This window comes from Zalophus californianus, chromosome 8 (assembly GCF_009762305.2).
Source record: "Zalophus californianus isolate mZalCal1 chromosome 8, mZalCal1.pri.v2, whole genome shotgun sequence".
In the NCBI taxonomy this organism is placed as follows: domain Eukaryota; kingdom Metazoa; phylum Chordata; class Mammalia; order Carnivora; family Otariidae; genus Zalophus; species Zalophus californianus.
In genome coordinates, this window is record NC_045602.1 from 72,600,086 (window position 1) to 72,624,296 (window position 24,211).

Sequence of the window (24,211 nt, forward strand, 5' to 3'; positions counted from 1 at the left end):
ATGCCTTAGATTTGCTTATTTCTTCCCCCCTGTTTTTCCCATGCAGTTTATTTGTTGAGGAAACTGTTAATAGTTTGACCATTTAGAGTTTCTTACAGGATTGATCAGCTTCAGATTAGGTGTTTTGGCAAAACTTGGTGGGTGCTATTGTGTTCTTTCATCAGGAGATCTATTATGTCTGGTTGTTTCTCTTTTTGTGATATTAGGAACTAGATACTCAGCGGTTAAATCCATTAACTCTAGAGATTGCAAATTTTTATTATTTCTTCATTTATTAGTGAAGTATTTGTTTCTCTAGAGAAACTTCCTCTCAGCCAATATTTGATTATCTGGTGTTCAGTTTATGTAAGAGAGGAAGAATAAATGTTTATTTCCTGTTATTTACCAGTTTTCAAAATGATGACTTCATTTTCACTAGCATCTTTCAAAATAACTTTTTTTTTTTTAAGATTTTTTATTTATTTGACAAAACGAGACAGCGAGAGAGGGAACACAAGCAGGGGGAGTGGGAGAGGGAGAAGCAGGCTTCCTGCTGAGCAGAGAGCCCGATGTCGGGCTGGATCCCAGGACTCTGGGATCATGACCGGAGCTGAAGGCAGACGCTTAACTACTGAGCCACCCAGGCACCCTGAAAATAACCTTTTAAAAAAAAAAATTTTTTTTTGAAGTATCATTACTCATGGATTTAAATGTATTTTTTTCAGTTCATTCATTCTTACGGATGCTCAAATTGTCCCATCTTTGGCCAGTAGAAGCCTCTTCAAGTTAGCTTCCTGCCATCATGAAGTTTACGTATTTTAGTAAATATATGTATTTATAAAGCATATTTATATAGCCTCAGAACATACATACACTAAACACGTTGTTCTGTATATTTTGGGTTTTCATACTTACTATATATTTGCAATAGTTTCCTAGCAGTCTGTATAGAACTGCTTTATATTTTGTAGTGACCACAGAATAGTCTATTGTATAGCTGCATCATAGTTTAATAGTTACTGATGAACATTTTGATTGTTACCCTACAGTACTATAAACAGTATTACAGCAAATATCTTGGTACATAGTACTTTGCCCACATGTATGAATATATAATTACAGCATCAGTTCCCAGAAATGGAATTGCTAAGTAATAATAGCTATTGCCAAGTTGCTGTCCTTAAAGCAATTAGGAACTTCCCCCCCCTCATATTATCCTTTGATACTAGGATATCCCACTTTTTGATCTTTGATAATCTGCATAAAAAAATCTCATTGTAGTTTTTATTAGCATTTAAACTTAATTCTGAGTTGTGTGTTCATATCCTTGGCCTGATTTTCTATTGAATTGTTCATCTTTTCCATACTGACTTGTAGGCATACAGATATAATAAGGAAATAAGCCTTCTGTGACATGTACTGCAAATATATTTTCCTTATTGTGTTGCTCCTTTTAATTATGTTTATAGTGTTCATTTTCTCAGCAGAATTTTAAAACTTTTTATATATTAATCAAATCTATTAGCTTTTTTTTTAAACAATTCATAACTTAGAGAAGAGTTAAAAGTACAGTACAAGGAGGGTTTTTTCCCTCTGATTGCCCTTCAGAAGTTGCCAGTCTCTTGTCCTGCCACCTTCTAATACCTTAGTATTTCCTACAAAAAAAGATACTCTCCTAAATCGCTGTACTACAGCTATTTAAAAACAGAAAATTAACATCAACACATTACTACCTTTTAATCCTTTGACACACACCCCCCCTTCAAGTTTCACTAATTGTCCTAATAGTAGATCCTTGTAGCAAAAGGATCCAGTTCACAACCATATGTTGCATTTAGCTGCTGTATCTTTTCTATGTCCTTCATCCTGGAACATTTCCTTAGACTTGCTTGACTTTCAGGACTTTGACAATTTTGAAGATTATTAAAACACATTAGAAGAAATTTGCATTTGTCTGAAGTTTCTTCAAATTAGATTTATGTATCTTTATCATAGAAGTGATGCTGGCTTCCATTACTGTTTAATTATTTGATAAATCTGATGAATCCCTCTACTATATGCAACCAGTCTTCCAGTTCCACCATCTCCTGTGTGATGGCCTTCTCTTCCTACTCTTGCTCTGACTCTCCATTTTAGGCCACCCTCCCACCCACCCCCCCAAACTTCCATCTTATCCTTCTTGAGCTCCAGCACTTTATGCCACAGTTTGAGTCCATGCACTGTCTGCATAGATACCCTTTTCATCCTACTTGATGATACCCTTCACTGAGCTGTACCTCTCCATGGACACCCTCCTCACCCTGCTTTGATTCTGATACCTCTTGCAAGACTACCCTTCTCACCCCACTTAGACTGTAACGATTGTGGTAGTAAGTCTTCCATTCCCTTCATCAAGTGAACATGGTCCTCACCTTTTTTTAAATGCCTTCCAAAATTGGTGTTATAGCTCTTTTCCACTTTAACATTATAAAAAAATAATTTTCATTTTCTTTCAGTGATTTGATTTTTCTGTATTTAAATACATGTTCTGGGACACCTGGGTGGCTCAGTCAGTTGAGTGGCTGATTTTTTTTATTTCAGCAGCTGACTTGATTTCAGCTCAGGTCATGATCTTGGCATCCTAGGATCTAGCCCTCAGTTGGGCTCCACGCTCAGCAGGGAGTCTGCTTCAGGATTCTCTCTCTCCCTCTGCCCCTCCCCCTGCTCGCTCGCTCACTCTCAAATCTTCTAAAAAAAAAAAAATATATATATATATATATATATATGTTTTTCTACTTTGGAATTTATGGTGAAGTAAGAAATGAAGTCCAACATTTCTTTCAGATGTTTATCCACTTCGCTGGAATTTTATTTATTTGACAGCACAAGCAGGGGAAGAAGGAGAGGGAGAAGCAGGCTCACCACTGAGTAGGGAGCCCGATAGACAGCTGAGGGTCTCGATTCCAGGACCCTGGGATCATGACCTGAGCCTAAGGCAGCCGCTTACCGACTTGAGTCACGGGCACCCCCCAGTTGTCTGGAATTTTATATAAAAGTTGTATCTAGGGACACCTGGGTGGTTCAGTTGGTTAAGCATCTGCCTTCAGCTCAGGTCATGATCCCAGGGTCCTGGGATAGAGCCCCACATTGGGCTCCCTGCTCAGCAGGGAGCCTACCACTCCCCCTGCTCGTTCTCTCCTGTCTCTCCCTCTCTCTCAAAGAAAAAAAAAAGTTATCTACCTCCTCTCCCCCTAAAAAAATTTATGAAGTTTCTTAAAAGTATATTGTTTCCAAGAGTTTTTAAAAAAAAAAAAAAGTGTCATTTTTCATGTTGCTTTTGTTTATAACAGATGATGATGTACCTGCAGATATGGTTGCTGAAGAATCAGGTCCTGGTGCACAAAATAGTCCATACCAACTTCGTAGAAAAACTCTTTTGCCAAAAAGAACAGCGTGTCCTACAAAGAGCAGTATGGAGGTAAATTAAAAGTAACTGCTTCTCTTTTTGTAGTGAAAGAATTGTTAGAAACAGAAAGGGAAATATCACCATTTTTTTGAAGTAATGATTATATATGGTAAAAATATTTGCTTAATTAGTTTTCATTTTGTTTTCAAAGGGTGCCTCAACTTCAACTACAGAAAACTTTGGTCATCGTGCAAAACGCGCAAGAGTATCTGGAAAATCACAAGATCTGTCAGGTATTTCCCTTGAGAAAACTAAGAGTTAGGGTTAAATCTTTTTAATTTTGTTTGATACCAACAAATCAAAAATTAAATACAGTTTAATGGTGCATTTGGGATTGAGAAGGTGATAGTATAGAATAAACATGAGAACCCTGACCTCTCACTCTTTTGACTTTAATTATATAAAAATACATTTTATGTATTTAGCCAGTTTCTGCAATGGTACATAACAACTAAAAGAAAGAATACTTAAGTCAGGACAAAAGAAGGTAAATGTGTGTGTCATCTATCAAAGCAAAATGGTTATAAAATGATTGTTAACAAAAAATCTATTCATTAGGTAAAATGAAAATTATGCTCTTTAAATAGTGAGAAACTTGTTGCTAGCACAGCAAATAGATTGTTTATATTCTGTTTGCTAATCTCTTTACAGCAGCACCTGCTGAACAGTATCTTCAGGAGAAACTACCAGATGAAGTGGTTCTAAAAATCTTCTCTTACTTGCTGGAACAGGATCTTTGTAGAGCAGCTTGTGTGTGTAAACGCTTCAGTGAGCTCGCTAATGATCCAATTTTATGGTAAGTGAAAATTTATTATCTTGAAATATATTATTTGCCGCCCCAAATGCTAAAAAGATGGTAGGGAAGTTGAAGTGCGAGTTGATAGTTAAAATTAAATAGTTAGGGCGCCTGGGTGGGCTCAGTTGGTTAAGCAACTGCCTTGGGCTCAGGTCATGATCCTGGAGTCCCGGGATCGAGTCCCACATCGGGCTCCCTGCTCAGCGGGGAGTCTGCTTCTCCCTCTAACCCTCTTCCCTCTCATGCTCTCTCTCTCTCAAATAAATAAAATCTTAAAAAAAAATTAAATAGAACAAAATTAGAATGCTTATAAATTCCAAGTTACCTATTTATCAAAAATGTAGGTTGTTGGTCCGAGTGGTATTTATAAAATAATAAATGAAGTACTTTCTCTGCTACTTATCAGTTAATAGCAACTGAGTGATTATGGGAAATGTTTTTCATTTAAATTTAAGCTTTTTAGAAACAGAACTATGTCTAATTTAAACAGGTTATTCAATTGGATAGTTTAATGTGAAAGTAGATTTTGATACATCACTTTTGGAAAATAGTTTGACAGTTGTATTCATAATAAGCATGCCGTTTGACCCACGTAATTCCGCTTCTGGAAATTTTTTTGCCTTATGTACAGATTTTTCATAATAGCACAGTTAATTGTGGGGGGAAATTAGAAATAATCTAAATGTCCAGCAATAAGGGAATGTACTAACAATGTAATGTCTACTTGAAGGGTGGTGATAAAGGCATTTAACAATGATTTTTACAGAGTTGTTAACAACATGGGAAAATGCTGTGTTCTAGAAAAGTTTTTGAAAAGAGCAGAATGCAAAATATTAGATGCTATATAATCACAACTGTAATAAATGAAACTATCTGTAGATAAAAAGACTGGAAGGAAACACTGCTTTGTACAGGAAATGATAATTACTATGACTACATTTCTGAGGTTTGATGGTTTTTGGTAATAGGATGTAAATGAACTGAACATATACAAAGAGTTAAGTTCAGAGTATTTTATTGAAAGCCATCCTTTTAATAATTTCTCTATGAGGCTTTTACAGTAAGGGTGGCCTTTTTTTTCCCCTAAACAAATTTTGAAGAATTGACACTATTTTGGGAGATGGACTATTTTTTATACATAGTTACATTGTTTTTAGCCAAAAACTATTTTACAGTTAAAACTTTCATTTTTTATATTATATATTTTTGAAGCATCACGTAATTTTTCTAGTTGTTTAAAGGACTTTTTATGAAGAAATTTTTCATTCCTTTCCTCCTACAGGAAACGATTATACATGGAAGTTTTTGAATATACTCGCCCTATGATGCATCCTGAAGCTGGCAAATTCTACCAGATTAATCCAGAAGAATATGAACACCCAAATCCTTGGAAAGAGAGTTTCCAGCAGTTGGTATGAAGTATAAACGGAAAATATTGATTTATATTCATAAAGTTTCTTTTTAAAGAATTAATTCAAACTCAGGAATAGGTGTCAAGCCAATGAATATATCTATCACTCAACAAAATGTTCAGTTCTTTTCACTACTGACATATTTGTTAATAATTTAAACAGTGGCAATAAGTATCAGTAGCCTGAGAGCAGTTATACTTTTTATGGGTCTGTTCGAACCTTTTCTTAAATTATTAGTGTTCAGTAGTTGTTTTAATTTTTATATGGTCCTTTATGAGTGGTTCTCAGCTGGGGGTGATTTTGTTCCACAGGGGACATTTGGCAATGTCTGGAGACATTTTGGGTTGTCACACTGGAGAAGAGGATTCTACTGGTATCTAGTGGGTAGAGGCCAGGGATGCTGCTAAACATCTTAACAGTGATGCACAGGACAGCCCCCACAACAAAGAATTACTGTCCCAAAATATCAGTAGTGCTGAGATTAAAAGATTTTGTCCTTTCTTACTGGTTATTAGTGAGTCATAAGCTGTTTCAGATTTTACATCGCCCTATGCAACAGAAAATTAGTTGGAATAATTGATAATTGTTTTTGATATTTAATAAATATACAGTATTTAGAATATGTTTACATTAGTAGTCAATGTTTCTGGTTTTTTTTTGTTTTGTTTTTTGTTGTTTTGTTTTTTGACATTTTAGTATAAAGGTGCACATGTAAAGCCAGGATTTGCTGAACATTTCTACAGTAATCCTGCAAGATATAAAGGAAGAGAAAATATGTTGGTATGTTTGATTTGTATTTTTATAAGACTTAAAATGGTAATCTTTCAGTTCTGTACTGACACTTTTATTTTTTTCTAGTATTATGATACAATTGAAGATGCCCTTGGTGGGGTACAAGAAGCTCATTTTGATGGACTTATTTTTGTTCATTCTGGAATATACACTGATGAGTGGATATATATTGAATCTCCAATCACCATGATTGGTGCAGGTATTCTGAAATGCATTGTCATTAAAATTTTAATGTATTATTCACATGATGGGTTTTTTAAATGCTAGTGACTTAAAATCCAGGTGAACCTTGATAATAGCTTAATGGTTAAGAAAGAACAGGAATATTGCCTATTGCAATGAAAACATGAGAGTTCAGAAATTACAGATGTATCTTTTTTTTTTTTTTGTGGAGAGAGAGAGGTGATAAGGGGGTAGAGGGAGAGAGAGATAATCTGAAGTAGGGGCTCGATCTCACAACCCTGAGATCATGATCTGAGCCAAAATCAGGAGGACGCCTGACTGAGGCACCCAGACGCCCCAATTTCTTTTTCTTTTTTTTTTTTTTTTAGATGTATATCTTGATGTCTGTACTTTGTCCAACACTGTAGTTATTCATTAAGGAAAGAAAGATATTTGTTTTATCTTTTATTTGAAAAAGATGGTAAATGTTTCTATTGTTGTGTTTTTAATGAAACAGATGTCCTTGGTAAATTTTTTTGTACTATTTCAAAGCTATTTTTATAGTCAAATTTCTAAGAATCAATGGAATAGTTCTTGAGCACTAATCAGTCATTTCAAGATTTGTGCTGTCTGATTTTTTAAGGACACAGTACATGGACCATTTTAAGATAGCTAGTAATTATTACTTGTTATTGAAATTTGCATTTACTGCCCCTTCTGCTTCGCTCCGGAGCCATTTCCACCACAGAGAAAAGGAGAGGGAGGGTATAGAAAATTTTGCCTAGTGATTTGCAGTACCTTCCAGATCAAGGCCAATATTAGAAATAATTTTCGGGGCGCCTGGGTGGCTCAGTCATTAAGCGTCTGCCTTCGGCTCAGGTCATGATCCCAGGGTCCTGGGACCGAGCCCCGCATCTGGCTCCCTGCCCAGCGGGAAGCCTGCTTCTCCCTCTCCCACTCCCCCTGCTTGTGCTCTCTCTCTCGCTGTGTCTCTCTCTGTCAAATAAATAAATAAAATCTTAAAAAAAAAAAAGGAATTTTCAATTAGGACATTTCTCTCTGTCTCCACCTACTCATCATCCCCTTCTCCTTTCCTGTCTCTGAGCTCTTCTTCTGTTGCTGCTGGAAGTGATTTTGTTTCCATAGAAACCATTTTTTGGGGCGCCTGGGTGGCTCAGTCATTAAGCGTCTGCCTTCGGTTCAGGTCATGATTCCAGAGTCTTGGGATTGAGCCCCGCATCGGGCTCTCTGCTCAGCGGGAAGCCTGCTTCTCCCTCTCCCACTCGCCCTGCTTGTGTTCCCTCTCTCGCTGTGTCTCTCTCTGTCAAATAAATAAATAAAATCTTAAATAAATAAATAAGTAAGACTCCCTGTAGTAAAGGCCAGTGAAACATAGTGACCTCATAAAATGAACATTATTCTTACCTACTCATACTAATGTTTTTTAAAATCTCCCTCTGCATATTATGCTAAGTGAAATAAGTCAGAGAAAGACAAATACCAAGTGATTTCACTTATATGTGGACTCTAAAACAAAACAACGAAAAAAAGAGACTCAGAAATATCGAGACCATATAGGTGGTTTACAGGAGAGAGGTGAGTGGGCAGAAAGGCGAAAAAGGTGAAAGGGATTAAGAAGTGCAAACTTCCAGTAATAAGATAAATGTCATAGGATGAAAAGTATAGCATGGGGAATATAACAGTAATTTTATAATAATGGGGTACCCGGGTGCTTCAGTCAGTTGGGTATCTGACTCTTGATTTTGGCTGAGGTCATGATCCTCATGGTCCTTGGGCTCTGCACTCAGCGGGCAGTCTGCTTGAGGATTCTCTCCTCTCTCTGCCCCCTCCCTGCTCGCACATATTCTCTCTTTCTCTCTCTCTCTCAAGTAAATCTTTTTAAAAAAATAATAACTTTGTATGGTGACAGAGACTTACCATAGTGAGCATTTTGTAATGTATAGAATTGTCAAGTTACTATGTTGTATACCTGAGACTAATATGTCAACTATACTTTGATTAAAATTTTTCTTGAAAAATGAAAAAAAAATCTCTCAAAAATGTACGCAATCTAAAAACAATAAAAAGGTTTCTGTATTATTAGTTTTATGGTAGGGTATTTTTACTGATTAAAAAATTGAATCTTAGGAGCACCTGGGTGGCTCAGTAGGTTGAATATCTGCCTTCAGCTTAGGTCATGATCCCAGGACCCTGGGATCAAGCCCTTGTGTTGGGCTCCCTGCTCAGTGGGGAGCCTGTTTCTCCTTCTGCCATTCCCCCTGCTCATTCTCTCTCAAATTAATTAATTAATTAAAATCTTTTTTAAAAAATTGAATTTTATTTGAATTTCATCTGGTAAATGTGTTTTTAAAAAAATAAAGGTAATGTGTTTTCAAATATCTTCTCCACAGCACCTGGAAAAGTAGCAGACAAAGTTATAATTGAAAACACTAGAGATTCGACCTTCGTCTTTATGGAAGGTTCTGAGGATGCTTATGTTGGATATATGACAATAAGGGTAAGGAATTTTAAGGTTTAGAATATGTTAAGATCATTTAAGGCAGTGGTTCAGACAAAATTTCAAACAAAATTTCTACTTTTCAGTTTAACCCTGATGACAAATCTGCTCAACACCATAATGCACACCACTGCTTAGAGATTACGGTAAACTGTAGCCCTATTATTGATCACTGTATCATCCGAAGTACATGTACAGGTTAGTGTTTCCCTTATGTTTTATTATAAAATAAGTCATTGTGTTGTGCAGTAAGTTTTTAAATAAATAATTTTTCTTACAGTTGGCTCTGCAGTATGTGTTAGTGGTCAAGGAGCGTGTCCCACTATCAAGCACTGTAACATCAGCGACTGTGAAAATGTTGGACTTTATATAACAGATCATGCACAGGTATTTTTAACTTTTATGGGTTTTTTCTTGCTAAAAATTTTTTTTAAGTTTTGCTAATACCTACTTCTGATTAATTGTTGTAGGGAATATATGAGGATAATGAAATTTCCAATAATGCTTTAGCTGGGATTTGGGTTAAAAATCATGGAAACCCAATTATTAGACGGAATCATATCCATCATGGACGTGATGTTGGTGTGTTCACATTTGATCATGGCATGGTAAGAACATTTATTCTTAATAGAAAAACTGACTTTGTATCAGTTAAATTTCTTTCTTTTTTTTTTAAGATATTTATTTTTAATCTCTGAATACCCACTGTGGGGCTTGAATTCACAATCTGGAGATCAAGAGTCACATGTTCCACCAACTGAGCCAGTCAGTTGCTCCATATCTATTAAATTTCAAATAGGTTTCTGCATTTTCTTATCACCAAACTAGGTGAATTGAAGAGTATAGGTTTAAAAGAAATTTCAGCATATTTTAAAATTAATATGCAATATTCTATAAATTCATGAATTTCATATTATGTGCATATAGAGAAGATGGAGTCCTTAGGGAATTGATGTAATCTTTGATGGGAGTAAAATCTAATCCAGTAGTTCTCAAATGTAAGTATGCATAAAAGTCACCCAGATAGGGGTGCCTGGGTGGCTCAGTCAGTTAAGCATCTGCCTTCATCTCAGGTCATGAGCCCAGGGTCCTGGGATCGAGCCCCACGTCAGGCTCTCTGCTCAGCAGGGAGCCTGCTTCTCCCTCTCCCTATGCCTGCCGCTCCCCCTGCTTGTGCTCTTTCTCTTTCTCAGTCAAATAAATAAATGAAATCTTTAGGGGGAAAAAAAAGTCACCCAGATAGAATAAATATAATGGGGACCAGGGTATGCATCTTTAATAAGCACCATTAAGTGAGTTGATGCAGGTTGTTTGTAGGCTACACTTTGAGAATTAATGGTTTCATTATTAGTTTGACTTCCATTTTATTCCTCTTAAAATTTTTTTAATTGGCAGAATTTTAATAAGAGATACAATGGTAATAAAATCAGTTCTAAAACTTACACAGCAGTTAATTAGCATCTTTATGGATGATATTGTATTTTAAGTACTATTGTGTCATTTTACACAAGTTTCAAGAGACACAACTTTTTAAGCTCTTTTAGGCCACTCTTTCAGAATAATGCTCTTTGGTGTCTATTCAGGTATTCTTTTCATTTAATGTCTGATTTTCATTGAGGTAATCTTCAAGTCCTGTTACAACATTGGCAACATTTTTGTTAGAGATGGGAGAGGAGATGATGGCATGGTGGCCAAACGGTATTGTGGTGAAGTTTTATTGCTGTTGTATGAATCAGGCAACAGAGGATTGTTGGATTCACATATACAAATTGTCAATTAGTGAAGAAAAGGATATTCCCATCAAGGATTAATAAAGAGATTTGTAAGATATTACAGATTTGTAAGGAAAGGATGAAAATTAAAAACATCTTGGGTCTATCATCTGTTTTAGTATTGTGACACAATCCTTTAAAATCCCGTGGTAGAATGTTCTTCCCATTTTAGTTATTCTTTTGGCTTGTTGTCATTGTGTTGACAGCCCATGATTGGTAGGATACCAGAACTGAAGATAATCTTTTTAAAATTTTACTTTGTTTTCTGTAGAACTTCAAAGAACATCAGAATAAACATTTAAAACTTTCTGTACTGTCCACTTTCTTTAAATATACACATACTTATTCTCTGAATTTTTGTTCCTTTTCCTCTCCTGTTGACATACTTTAAATTTCTATATTCATGAGAATGAATCATAAAAGATTTTCTACTCTTTTATTTTTTAAAGAATTGTTTATGTAAAAATACTACATGTGCAAGTATAAAGGACACCTCTAGGATTTCAGGGTATGACTAGCATTTGTCATTGTTAACTTCATGTTTAAACTTTGAAGTATGAACTTTCCCTGTGAAAAATGAGGAAATAAGCACTTTATATTTCAACCTATCTCCATCCCATCGTTTATATTCTTTTCTTATGTAAAGGTTTATAACTTTTACATTTCCTGTAGTTATTGGTTAGTATTTATTCTATATTTGTTTACTTTTAGTCCTTTTATAACAGTTTCTCCATTGCTGAATTTTTTTAAATTTTGATTCATTCTTTGTAGGGCTGAATTTTCTCATCTAGCCATTCATTATTTGCTTATTTTTAAAAGAACGGTTTACAGGCATTGTAGCTTGAATTCCTACCACTTGAGAATGCCTATCCATTACTTTTTAACTTTGCTAAGTATACACAATTTTGATTATACTTTTTTTCCCTCCAAATTTTGTAGTCATTTTTATATTTCTAGCATTAAATGTGGCTGACAAGTGTGAGATCATTTTGGTTTTTGTCTGAGATTATTCTGAGTTTTTTTCTTGTGATGATTTGCTTTTCTACTTCAGTATCCATAATGTAGGTTTTTGTTGTTAACGTGTTGTTTTGCTGGTTTTCTCTTCCATGTGTTCTTTAGAAGCTTGGCTGTGTACTACTTTGTTCTTTAAGTTTTATGTGATTTCCTCAAATCTGTGCGCCTTACTGTGTCTCCATAGTTTTGTCTTTTTTTCCCCCCAGTATGGCTTTTATCTCTAATTTTTAATGTATTTTGTTTTATGGAATTTTTCTAACCTACGTAAGAAAGAGTATAATGAATGAATGCCCATCTACCCATTCTCCATCTTCAGCAGCTATCAGTTCATGGCCAGTTTTGTTTTTTCTGTACTCACTCTTTACTCTCTTCTCTACTCTCTAGATTATTTTGAAGCAAATCCTGGACATCATCATCTCATCTGTAAATATTTCAGTATGCATCTTTAAAAGATGGGGTTCTTTCTTTCTTTCACATAACCACAGTGCCAGTCTCATTCCTAAAAATAATTTTTCTATCAGTGTTTACAGGTTCCCAATTATCTTAGTTTAATATTAAGCCATTACAGTGTTATTTTTGTAAAATACAGTAAGAATGCCATAGCAATGCCAAATTGCTATAAAATTTTGGAGGCATTCTAAATTTATGAATTTAACATATGACAGAATGACAGATGACAGATTATCTATCTTGAAATCTGGCTGTCCTTTCTCTCCTTTCATTTTCCTTTACTTTGGATAGTTTCCCTTAGATAGGAAGCATAAGTTTTAGATGACAGAAATTGCACATTAGTGTGTATTCTTGCTCACATTTACTTCTTGTGCTTGAGTTATTTTTATGAAAATAATAATATGGGAATATTTCTTTTCCGTGTTCCAGTCATGCCACTAGATCTGATCACCTTAGAAGATCCTTAGCTAGGTTTATGAGAACCTTCAGTTACTTGGGGAAAACTACCTTGCTAAAGGTCTAAGATAACATTTGTTAGGTTTCAGCACCCTGCTCTTCCTTATCCAGATTTCACAGTATTGGGCAAGTGTTTTATAGATAATAGTATGGGGTTGTGAAAGTTTATTTCAATGAAGATAGCATTTTTTTCCCCTCTATTTTTCATTCTTGAGTTTTAAGAGAAACTCTTAAAAAGTGCTTCACCTTTTATTTTGATATCAGTGTTGAGTTTTTAACCTTATGGGCGCCTGGTTGGCTCAATTGGTTAAGCGTCTCCTTTGGCTCAGATCATGATCTCAGGGTCCTGGGATTGAGTCCATCTGGGGCTCCCTGCTGAGCGGGGAGCCTGTTTCTCCCACTCCCTCTGCCCCTCCTCCCTACTCATGTGCTTGCATGCATGCTCGCGTGCACACACTCTCTCTCTCAAATAAATAAAATGTTTAAAAAAAAGTCCCTGCTTTTGGAGTTTTGTTAATATATATTGGAATTTCCCTGGTTTGCATCTTACAAGGCAAAGTAGAATTCTGTCTATATCCTGGTTACATTTCTGTATTATTACGACTTTACACTAAAGGCATCTCTTAAAACCGATGCATTCTATTAATTACATTAACTGAACCCTTTAAGCCCATAACAAGAGATCGCTTTCCTTGTAAAATTATAAAACTGTTCTGAATGTTGTAAAAGGACAATTGTAGCAATGTAGAGGCTTCTGGTTTTAAAAGCATGAAGAGTAGTGGGAACCTGGCTGGCTCAGTTAATGGAGCATGTGACTCTCGATCTCAGGGTTATGAGTTTGAACCCCATGTTGGGAGTAGAGTTTACTTTTTTAAAAAACATGAAGAAAAAAATGGTTTTTGCTGCTTTCTTCTCTTGAATGTTATCTTAAAAGATAGAGGTTACAAACTTTATCTTTGATGGAATTAAGGAACATTTTTAACCTTTAAGTTACAACAGGGTAAATGACTAGGTGCCTATGACCAAGCTGGCCATTACAGATTAGAGCGGATTATAAAACCTTATGTTCAGGGGGCGCCTGGGTGGCTCAGTCAGTTAAGCATCCTGGGATCGAGCCCCACATCGGGCTCCCTGCTCAAGTGGGGAGCCTGCTTCTCCCTCTCCTTCCCTGCTCATGCTTTCTCTCACTATCTCTGTCTCTCTCTCAAATAAATAATAAAATCTTCAAAACAAAAAAGACCTTATGTTCAGGAAGATAAATTGGTAAACCTGATGTGAATATAAATATATTGAGGTGTTTAAACAACCGGTAATGAGTTTAGGATAGAATTATCACTAGAGGCCTAAGCAAAGGAGAATAACATAATTACCAACTTAAAAAAAAAATTGTACAGCAAATAGTTATACTTTATGACGCAGCTCTGAATAGCATACTAATCTAACCAAAATTGTGATATCACTACATTGGAAGGATATAGTGTGAATGTGTGTGATGGGAGAAAGATAGCGCTAAATTCTTATCTTCTATAATAGGAAATCAGTAGACAATACCTAAAACTGCAAACTCAAAATACAGCAATACAAGCCTTTAGTTAAAAATACAGAGGTAGATAAAAAGAAGCAGCTAAAAGAATTGAAGGGGGGGTGCCTCTGGATAAGGAAAAATGAGAGGAGGCTGCTGTTTGCCTTAGTAAACTTATGAATCTAGTTGACTCTCCTAACTGTTCAAAATCAAAACCTAAAGAAAATAGAGCATACCTGCATTTGAATCATGTTTAGTGAATACATAGCAAAGTATACTTGCAGTATAGTCAAGACATGATAGTAGCCTGTTACTGAAATCTTTATGGAAACCCAATAAGCAGCATACCTTTCCTTGCCACACTCTGAACAAATTATGAAATAAAGCCATGACGAAGCATGAGGAGGCTGAAATAATCATTTTATTACCCTTAAAAGGTTAAGTTGGAGAATACAGCTTCAAACAAGAACCAAATGGGTCTGATTCACTGCACCCCAAAATTAAATAAGCTTACTCACTTAAAACTCCACAAACAAATCACAAGATTTGTTTGTGGAGTAGTAGCAGAAGGCATGCTCTCTTAGGGCAGCTCACTTCCCTGAGGTTAAGGGCGAAGCTGAATTGGTCATACCCAGTTTATTCATTCCCAAGTTTACCAACCAGATATATCATGCAACTCCCAGCAGAGAAAGTAGGTGCCTAATTGAGCTCCCTTCTGTATATATACCCAGCGTACATTCATTTTTATTTGGTCTAAAATCAAAGAAGCTTTTTATATTTAAAGAAGCTATTTTTAGTGTAATCCCCCAATTAAAAAAATATTTAATCCAAATAAGAAGTTACAGATAATTTTGTACTTTATTTGTGGAAAATGAAACCTGAAACTACTTCTGAATATTATTCTCAGAGGTCTGTTTTCCTAGAGTTAGTAAATATGTAGTAAACTAGAGTATTCAGAATTAACCTGTTTTTAACCTCCACTAGATTTTGCAAAAAGTAATGAATTAGTTCCTGCTTGAGTGCTTGCTATATGTGAAGTCCTGTATAAGTCCAACAGAAGTTAGTATAGTCATTTCTATACAGGAGCTTATGATCAGGGAGAAATGGATATGACAAAGGAACAGTACAAAGCAGTACATAGAGGTACCTTAAGAAAATACTTAGTGCTTAGAGGGAATTTAAAGAAAGGAGAGCATATTCAGTTTTTGAAGGGAGATACAGACCAGGAGTTGAAATGGCTTTTAGAAGTGCCATCTTAGGAATATCTTATTTTTTTCTCTTAATATTTAGCCTTTATTGGAGGTGCCTGGGTGGCGGTGGCTCAGTCAGTTAAGTGTCTGCCTTTGGCTCAGGTCCTGATTCCAGAGTCCTGGGATTGAGCCCCGCATCAGGCTCCCTGCTGGGCAGGGAACCTGCTTCTCCCTCTCCCTCTCCCTCTCCCTCTGTCTGTTGCTCCCCCTGCTTGTGCCCCTCTTGCTCACTCTCTCTGTCAAATAAATAAAATCTTGAAAAAAAAAAAAACTTTTAGTCTTGATTGAATCTTAGAATTTAGGATATCAGTGTTACAGTAACTTTATTCTCATTACAAAGTAAGCCTGTCCATTACAGAAAATTTAAGAAAATCAGAGACGTATAAAGGATACAAAAGCCATCTATACTTCTCAGATAATCACACCCTCATTTTTGTTTTATTGTTCAAGTTACATTTTCTTGAAATAAAATTGAGATCATACTTAATGTATACTATCTCGAAGTATGTACTGTTCCTTTTATTTAACACGATAGCATGTAAAGCATGAATATAAGTTAGCCCGTTCCCTATTATTGGGCTAAGATGAACATTATTTTGTGTGTATTTTTCTGTAGTCTGTGATTACGTCCTTAGGTCACCTTTTTAGAATTTGTTTTCTTGGGACATTTTTAAATCTCCACGGGTTTGTTTTTTTTTTTAATATTCAATAAATCTTTGTTAAAGGGTATGTATATTTATTGGGTAATAGTATTTATTTGCATTTATTGATTAAATCCCTATTTTTCTTTCATGGCTTTGAGTATACTCAGACTAATTAGGAGACTTGTGGTTCTCTGTTTCACTAAAACATTTAAATCTCATTTATTTCTTGTTTATCATTTGAAATTTAGTGCGTATCTGTGTTTTATTCTTACTCTTGAACATTTCTGATACTTAATTTGAGGCATACAGTAAAAGTCATTTTTTTAAATGTCATTTCTTTTTGGAAAGTAGCCTTACCTACAGTTTGATTTCTGTATTTTTCAGGGTTACTTTGAAAGTTGCAACATACACAGAAACAGAATAGCAGGCTTTGAAGTAAAAGCCTATGCTAACCCCACAGTGGTTCGATGTGAAATTCATCATGGGCAGACTGGAGGAATATATGTGCATGAAAAAGGAAGAGGACAATTCATAGAGAATAAAATCTATGCAAACAACTTTGCAGGTGTATGGATTACCTCAAATAGTGACCCAACAATAAGGTATTTATATGTAATTATGGATAGAAGTTACTTTTTCACTTTTTGTGTTATAAGAAAAGGCAAGTTTTAACTCTGTTTTTCCTAGATACCTGACTACTGCAAAATAGATTTTCCTAGTAAATGTGCGTCTGAATGAGCATAGCTATTGCATTTATTTTTGGGTGTTCTGTTTGTTTTTTAACGATCTAAGTCATGCATAATATTATTTTATGAGCAGTTGCAAATGCTGTGATTTTTATTTTAAATTCATCAAACTACATGGTAAATGAGTACATAGGGCCATGTTCTTCTCTTGGAACCTGAATGATCTTGTCTTCTCTTTTTTTTTTTTTTTTGTCTGAAAGTCTGCAGATAGCATAACTCAGGAAAGTAATTATTTCAAAGATTCTTGGACAGAGAGAACAAAAATAACAAAAAGTCAACAAGCCATCAGTTTTCTTTAATAGTTCCTATCAATCCCTCTGACAACAGTAAGGAAACAAACAGATCCAGTCTGAAAGGTGTTGGCTAAGACTGTAGAACAGAACTCTTATAATTTAATCAGTAATGATGAATTATTTTTAATTGCTAAGGTTTATTTTCCACTGGCTTTATGAAAGTAGATTATGGGATTTCCATCTTGTTAACATGCAGCAAATGTGTCTAGATCAGTAAGAAAAAAGTTCTAATTGTATTAGCTATTTTGAGGGAAATGTTTAAGAATGTTATTTTATCTCGAGGGGCGCCTCGGTGGCTCAGTCGTAAGCGTCTGCCTTCAGCTCAGGTCATGGTCCCAGGGTCCTGGGATCGAGCCCTGCTCAGGCTCCTTGCTCAGCCGGAGGCCTGCTTCTCCCTCTCCCACTTGCCCTGCTTGTGTTCCCTCTCTCGCTGTGTCTCTCTCTGTCAAATAAATAAATAAAATATTTTTTTAAAATGTTATTTTATCTCAAATAGTAGGTGGCTCTTTTAAGCTTTAGGTCTTAGAAAGAAAACAAGGGAACTTAGAAATCATCTAGTCTGAGTCCCTCATTTTACAGATTAGGAAACTATGGCCCCTAGAAGATAAATAATTTTTTAAACAAATAAGCTCTTACTGAATATATGTTCATTTTTTTATTTCTCATAATTATAGGGGGAATTCTATATTTAATGGAAATCAAGGGGGAGTTTACATCTTTGGTGATGGACGAGGCCTTATTGAAGGAAATGACATTTATGGTAAGCATGTTTTGTTCTATAAAATTTTGGAGGTTGGCCTGTCTTCCTCACATTAGCAAAATGGACCATTTTGAAACCATCCAAGTAGGAGAACTGATCCAGTTTCTTTAAATTTTCAATAAAGATTATTTGTGATATTTATTTACTTAACAATCATTATTCACTTAACATTTACTGAGTACCCACCCACTGTGTACCAGGAACTATACTAGATACGAGTGATGAAAATATAAATAAGACCTTAGTCTCAGGGAGTATCTACAGTATCCTTAGATTTACTCTTTTTTCACTTTGGTACTAACTATAAAGGGAGGGGTGCCTGAGTGGCTCAGTCGGTTAAGTGTCTGCCTTTGGCTCAGGTCATGATCCTGGAGTCTTGGGATCAAGCCCCGCAGTGAGTTCCCTGCTCAGTGGGGAAATCTGCTTCTCCCTCTCCCTTTGCTCCTCCCCCTGCTTATGTTCTCTCTCACTCACTCTCTTGCTCTCAAATAAATCTTAAAAAAAAAAAAAAAAAACTATAAAGGGAAAATACTTATTCCGCATTAAAACTTTTTGAGATACTAATTCAGTGGACCATTATTAGATGTGTGTGTGCTAGACACTGGTATGTTCCAGGCCTTTCTCTTTTGCTACTATTTACCTGGATAATACTTACATAAAGCTTACTCAGTTCCAGGTATTATTCTGAACATCTTACCTGAATTGAGTCATATAGTATTTACATCAACCCGGTGAAGTAGACACTATTAAATATCCCCACTTATTGATCAGGAAACAGAGGTACAGTGAGGTTAAATAACTTAAAAGTCACACAGGAAGATAGAATTCCTGGGATTCAAAACTTGGCAGCCTGGCTTCAGAGTCTCTATTCATAACTATTATGCCCATACTGCCTACAATTTTTCTTTTTATACTCCTAGTTCCCTTAGTTTTGGTTTTTTAATGCTCTTGGACCATAAATATCTTTTTGAATATGACGTATTTCACAAAATCGTGCTTTCCTAAAATTCTAAAAATTTTAACTACTATGTAATGTAAAACTCTTACTGTGTTCCATGAGGCTCCATATGTTGACATTGTAACTTTTATTTTTAAATAGGCAATGCGTTAGCAGGAATTCAGATTAGGACAAACAGTTGTCCAATTGTTCGACATAACAAAATTCATGACGGCCAGCATGGTGGGATTTATGTGGTAAGTTAATATAGTTCTAGAATGTCATGCATTAAAACCAGGGGAGAAAGGGTGGAAGAGGACAGAATTACATCTAGTCTCAGGCCATATTCAGCTTACAGAGTATGAATTTATGACTGTCTTTAATATTTATACAATAACACTCTTGTTCTCCCTGCCAGTATATGAATGACTTTTATAGTATGTGTAACGTTCTGTAAAATTCAGTCAACTGACTGAATTTAGACATAGAGAATATACCTTTTTTTTTTATTAAAGTCTTTAATTATAATTGTCATTATGGGCTGAACTCAAAACAACTACTTATTGGCTGAGTTTTATTTTTACACTGGAGTTTTGCTGGTGTGACTATGCTAGGAGTCTGAAATTTTCCAGAAGTAGTAAGTAAATCCGTAATATCACTGAAAGTACTAATAATACTAGACTTGAGGTTTTTTTAAATATTTTTTTGAAAAGTCGGTTTTTCATTTGAATTTATATTGAAACATAATTGAGCATCTTACAAAATTTTAAAACCATGTGTTGGTCCTGTACCTTCTGTTACCATGGTATATCTGAAACTGTTAGAACTGATTCAAGTGAGAAGATGTAGGAAATTTCAGAAAGGTCCTTGTGTAATGCCAGGTGTTAACTCTAATTTTTATTTTCAGTTCTAGAAATGTCCATGTCTTAAATCCTCTGCTCAAAATAAAAATAAATATTTTAGTAACCTGAGACCTTATTTTGAATGATTTCACCAGTAATTTGAAATAACTATTAGCTTACTAAACTAAATGTTACATATCTTAGAATGAAATAAGAAGCTTAAAAGTACAAAACCACATAAAGAACAGTATAAAAACTTCTGGACCTTAAACTCAGGTAGAGGCTACACAAAAACAATGTTACTACCTCCTCATCCAGATTAAGAAATAAAATTTGAGATTTTTTTTTATTATAACTGTCTTTAAAGGGGGAAACACACTATAAACTACTTGTTTCTAAAAGATATATATTGTATCAATGTAACTTTTATTTAGCATGAGAAAGGACAAGGCGTAATAGAAGAGAATGAAGTTTATAGTAATACTCTGGCTGGGGTCTGGGTGACAACTGGCAGCACTCCAGTACTGAGAAGAAACAGGATACATAGTGGAAAGCAGGTAAAATTATTTTGGACTCTTACATGGGAAATACATTGTTTTATAAACTTTTGTTGTCATTTGAAAACAAAATTTTTTTTAATTTTAGGTTGGTGTTTATTTTTATGACAATGGTCATGGAGTGCTAGAGGACAATGATATCTATAATCATATGTATTCAGGGGTTCAGATAAGGTAAACATTTTTCACATTTGGCTTTCTTTTGGGAGAGAGTTGGGTGGGAGTGTGTGGGGTATGTAGAAGAACTTTCCTTGTTATTTAATGCTCAATTTTTATTCCTCCTCTTGTACATATATTCATGCTCTTATCATGTGCTTGGCTTAAATTGTCAGAATATTGCTTTTCTTGAACCAGCTGAGGATAGCAGCCAATGGCACATAAGCCTGCTATAGGAGCACATTTCCACTGTTATGTCATCCACAGTAACAGTCGTAGTTGCCAGTGTACTCCATCATACTCGGAAAGTAGAAGGCTGTATAAAAACACTTGTGAGCTATACCTGGCATATTGTAGGCACTCAGTAAATGGGAGCTTCTGTTTTTACACTATTCTGTAAAAGTGTTAGATTTTTACGCCCCTCTTTCCTGTATTTGAATAGTTTTAGAAACTGTAATAGTACTTATAATTCCCTTCGTTTTATAAGGTGAATATACAATAATAGTAGTCACTTAATCTAACCTCCTCAGTTTAGTTTATATATTGAGACTCTATAGTAATAATATAATCTATAGCTAGTATTCTGTGGGAAACAGAATTAAGCAAAATTAAAAAGTGTCTTTATGGACAAACTTCTCAGAGCATCTGGAAAGACTTACTCTTACTGTGATTAATACGAATTTTTCACCGTTACCTCATATAACATGGGATATGGGAGTAGAAGCAGTTAAGATGGCATTAATTTCTATTGTACCCATAGGACTGGAAGCAACCCCAAAATTAGACGCAACAAAATCTGGGGAGGACAAAATGGTGGAATTCTTGTTTATAATTCTGGTATGTTTAATCTTTAATCTTTTTCTTATTGCTAATTGCCTTTAGAAATATACTTTCCAAATAACATACCTAAATCTTTATACTTGTAGGTCTAGGCTGTATAGAAGACAATGAAATATTTGACAATGCCATGGCTGGAGTCTGGATTAAGACAGATAGTAATCCTACACTAAGAAGAAATAAAATCCATGATGGAAGAGATGGTGGCATCTGTATATTTAATGGGGGTCGAGGTATTGTTAATTTTGCATTAGTAAGAAATCCAATTTTTCATTATTCTTCCTCCATATCTTTAATGATCAGTGACATTGCCAATTAATATAAGCTTTATATGAGTGAATCTCAGTCTTTTTCCTTATCAGGTCTTGAGATGGTTTAGATTAGTGCCTAGAGGTACAGATATTTACAGGAGACAGGTGTTTACACAATTTTTCTTTTTGTAGCCATCCTGAATGTGCTAGTTGTTAGGCATTTTTAAGATAGAATCTGTTTACATTTTCTCTCTGGACTTTCTGTTATTTAGAATAGTGATATGATTATAATAAACATCAAGGTCCAGTTACAGACCTAGGCTAGAAATTAATTGGCCTGTAAATATATGAAAATGTCTGTAGTAAATAAGTATTGCTTTGTGCCTGTTTACAGCTGTGTTCGTTGGAGAGTGGAATTAATGAAGCCAAGGTGTGCCTGGTTTTGTATACATAAAGGTCAACTCATTTTGCATTGAGGCAAAAGTTCCACAGTCCATGCCCCTTGCCAAATGCATGTTGTTCCAAAAGAGAAACTAGTGGGGAATGTCAAATACAAATTTATCACCATTTCTGAAATGTCAGTAACCCAGCACTGTACATATCTTATATGGAAGGAATAGCTAGTTATTACTACAACATAACAAAATTTACTACTACAGCCAAGCAGTGACGATTCCATTAATGACAGAGCTCATAATCTAATAATTCAATAAGGTGACATATCTGATAGTCTTTACAAGATATAATGAGGAAACACAATACAGTGGATGGTTTTATTTGTAAGGTGTTGAGAAAAGGTTCATGGACTAAAATCACTCTTGAGCTATGTCTTGAAAAATGAGTATTCACTGGTAAATGTTGGGTGGGGAGGCCATTCCTGGTGTAGAAAGCATAATTCCCACTTTCATTTGTTTTGTACATACTTATTAATTGAACATTTCTGTATCAACATCTGATACAGATGCCAAAGATAAATGGTGAATAAAACAGTACTACATCCAGAAAGTTTATAGTCTAATGGCACATTGTAAACAAAAGTCTAAAGGAAACAAAGTGGTACTCTCTAGTAAGGCGCTAAGAGGTACTGAAAACTGAGGCTAGAGAAGGGGCGCAGTGCCCAGATTCTGAGACTTTGTTATACAGAATTCAGACTGGATCTTAGCAAAAGCAAAGATTAGAGATAGGGACTTGGAGTAGTCTTTTCCAGGGGAAAAGCAATTTAGAGGTCAAAACTGAAATGCCACAGGCAGGTCAATTACAGAAATAAAAAACATTTCATGTCTTCAGAGAGCAGAGAAATGCTGGTACACAACTAATTATAATTCACTATACATAAGTAGGTTTTATAGGAGTAAATTAGCTAATTGTTTAGTGCAGTGTATGTTTACGTGTATTAATTCAGTCCTCATTATAACCCTTGTATGTACGTGCCGTTATGCCCAGTTTAGATAAGGAAATGAGACAGAGTAGTAAGCAATTTGCCTACTCAGAACTAGGAGATGGTGGAATTCTTATTTGAAGACCTTAAGTCTGATTCCTCAGCTCATTTTTTAATCATGTTATACTCAGAAGAGAATAATAAATTTGATGGAGGGAAACTGAAATCTTCAGAGGAGGTGACGTTAGGAAGAAAGAGGGCAGGACATTCCAGGATGAGGAAATAATACAAACCAAAGGCATTAAGAGATAAAAATGCATAGCATATTCAGAGCATTCAGTAAGAACAATGGAATAGGTTAGGGGAATATCTTCAGAGAAGGCACATGATAGAGTTGTAGGAAACTGGGAAAAATAGCAGAAGAGAGACTGGAGTAAAGGAAATTATCAAGTAATGATTATAATAGTGACCAGAAATAATCAGGGCTTGAATGAAAGCATTTGAGGCTGCAATAGTTCTAACAATACTTCAAAGGAACTAATTTTAAATCAGTGTTTTTAGTGAGAAATAGATACCAGGCACTGGGAATGCATGGTTCCTGGTACCATGGAATTTCCAGTTATTGGTTAGAATGATTACCTGCCATTCAAGCAGTTTTTGGTTAAGTCCTACCTTAAACTCCTGAATTGGTAACAAACTTCTCAGCTGAAAAATTAGTCCTTTGAGTTTTATACAACACAGTTAATAAGAAACTTAAATACCACCAAAAAGGCTAGTGAAATTTGTTTGTGCATTAGCCTTAATCTGAGGAAATATTTTATTATAGGTCTCCTTGAAGAAAATGATATTTTCAGGAATGCTCAAGCAGGTGTTCTCATCAGCACTAATAGTCATCCAGTCTTAAGGAAAAACAGAATATTTGATGGATTTGCTGCAGGTTTGTATTTTCCTTTTTACCTGTAGCTTGTTTTCTATAAAGTGTTTGATCTTTAGTATATTAATTCTTTTGCTTAATAACTGAAGGTGTGCAAAATGTGTTGCAAAAGTGGCTGAGTGCTTGTCAGTTAACAGTGGGCTTTATAAGAGCACCTAATCCCAAAGTTCGGGATTCTGCTAAGCCAAACTTTAAAGACATCTCTCTTGCTCTTCAGTAGTAATTATGAAACCTTAATTGCGATAGAATGCAGGCTTGTACTACCATTTGGAATACAAACAAATTCAAGCCCTCTGGCCTCTCAAACT

General features: G+C 35.2%; 1 protein-coding gene across 1 annotated transcript in view; it reads left to right on the forward strand.

The window, feature by feature from the left end:
- Positions 1 to 24,211, forward strand: part of FBXO11 (F-box protein 11) — an 86,854-nt gene that overhangs the window by 59,646 nt on the left and 2,997 nt on the right. Inside the window, exons 2-19 of the mRNA XM_027623536.2 lie at positions 3,309 to 3,436; positions 3,576 to 3,657; positions 4,076 to 4,220; positions 5,503 to 5,632; positions 6,329 to 6,412; positions 6,491 to 6,623; positions 8,998 to 9,104; positions 9,191 to 9,302; positions 9,385 to 9,491; positions 9,575 to 9,712; positions 16,597 to 16,814; positions 17,926 to 18,011; positions 19,111 to 19,205; positions 20,225 to 20,347; positions 20,436 to 20,521; positions 21,264 to 21,340; positions 21,430 to 21,573; positions 23,796 to 23,906. Of these exons, the coding sequence (XP_027479337.1) occupies positions 3,309 to 3,436; positions 3,576 to 3,657; positions 4,076 to 4,220; positions 5,503 to 5,632; positions 6,329 to 6,412; positions 6,491 to 6,623; positions 8,998 to 9,104; positions 9,191 to 9,302; positions 9,385 to 9,491; positions 9,575 to 9,712; positions 16,597 to 16,814; positions 17,926 to 18,011; positions 19,111 to 19,205; positions 20,225 to 20,347; positions 20,436 to 20,521; positions 21,264 to 21,340; positions 21,430 to 21,573; positions 23,796 to 23,906 (2,106 nt within the window). The remainder of the gene's footprint in view (positions 1 to 3,308; positions 3,437 to 3,575; positions 3,658 to 4,075; positions 4,221 to 5,502; positions 5,633 to 6,328; positions 6,413 to 6,490; positions 6,624 to 8,997; positions 9,105 to 9,190; positions 9,303 to 9,384; positions 9,492 to 9,574; positions 9,713 to 16,596; positions 16,815 to 17,925; positions 18,012 to 19,110; positions 19,206 to 20,224; positions 20,348 to 20,435; positions 20,522 to 21,263; positions 21,341 to 21,429; positions 21,574 to 23,795; positions 23,907 to 24,211) is intronic.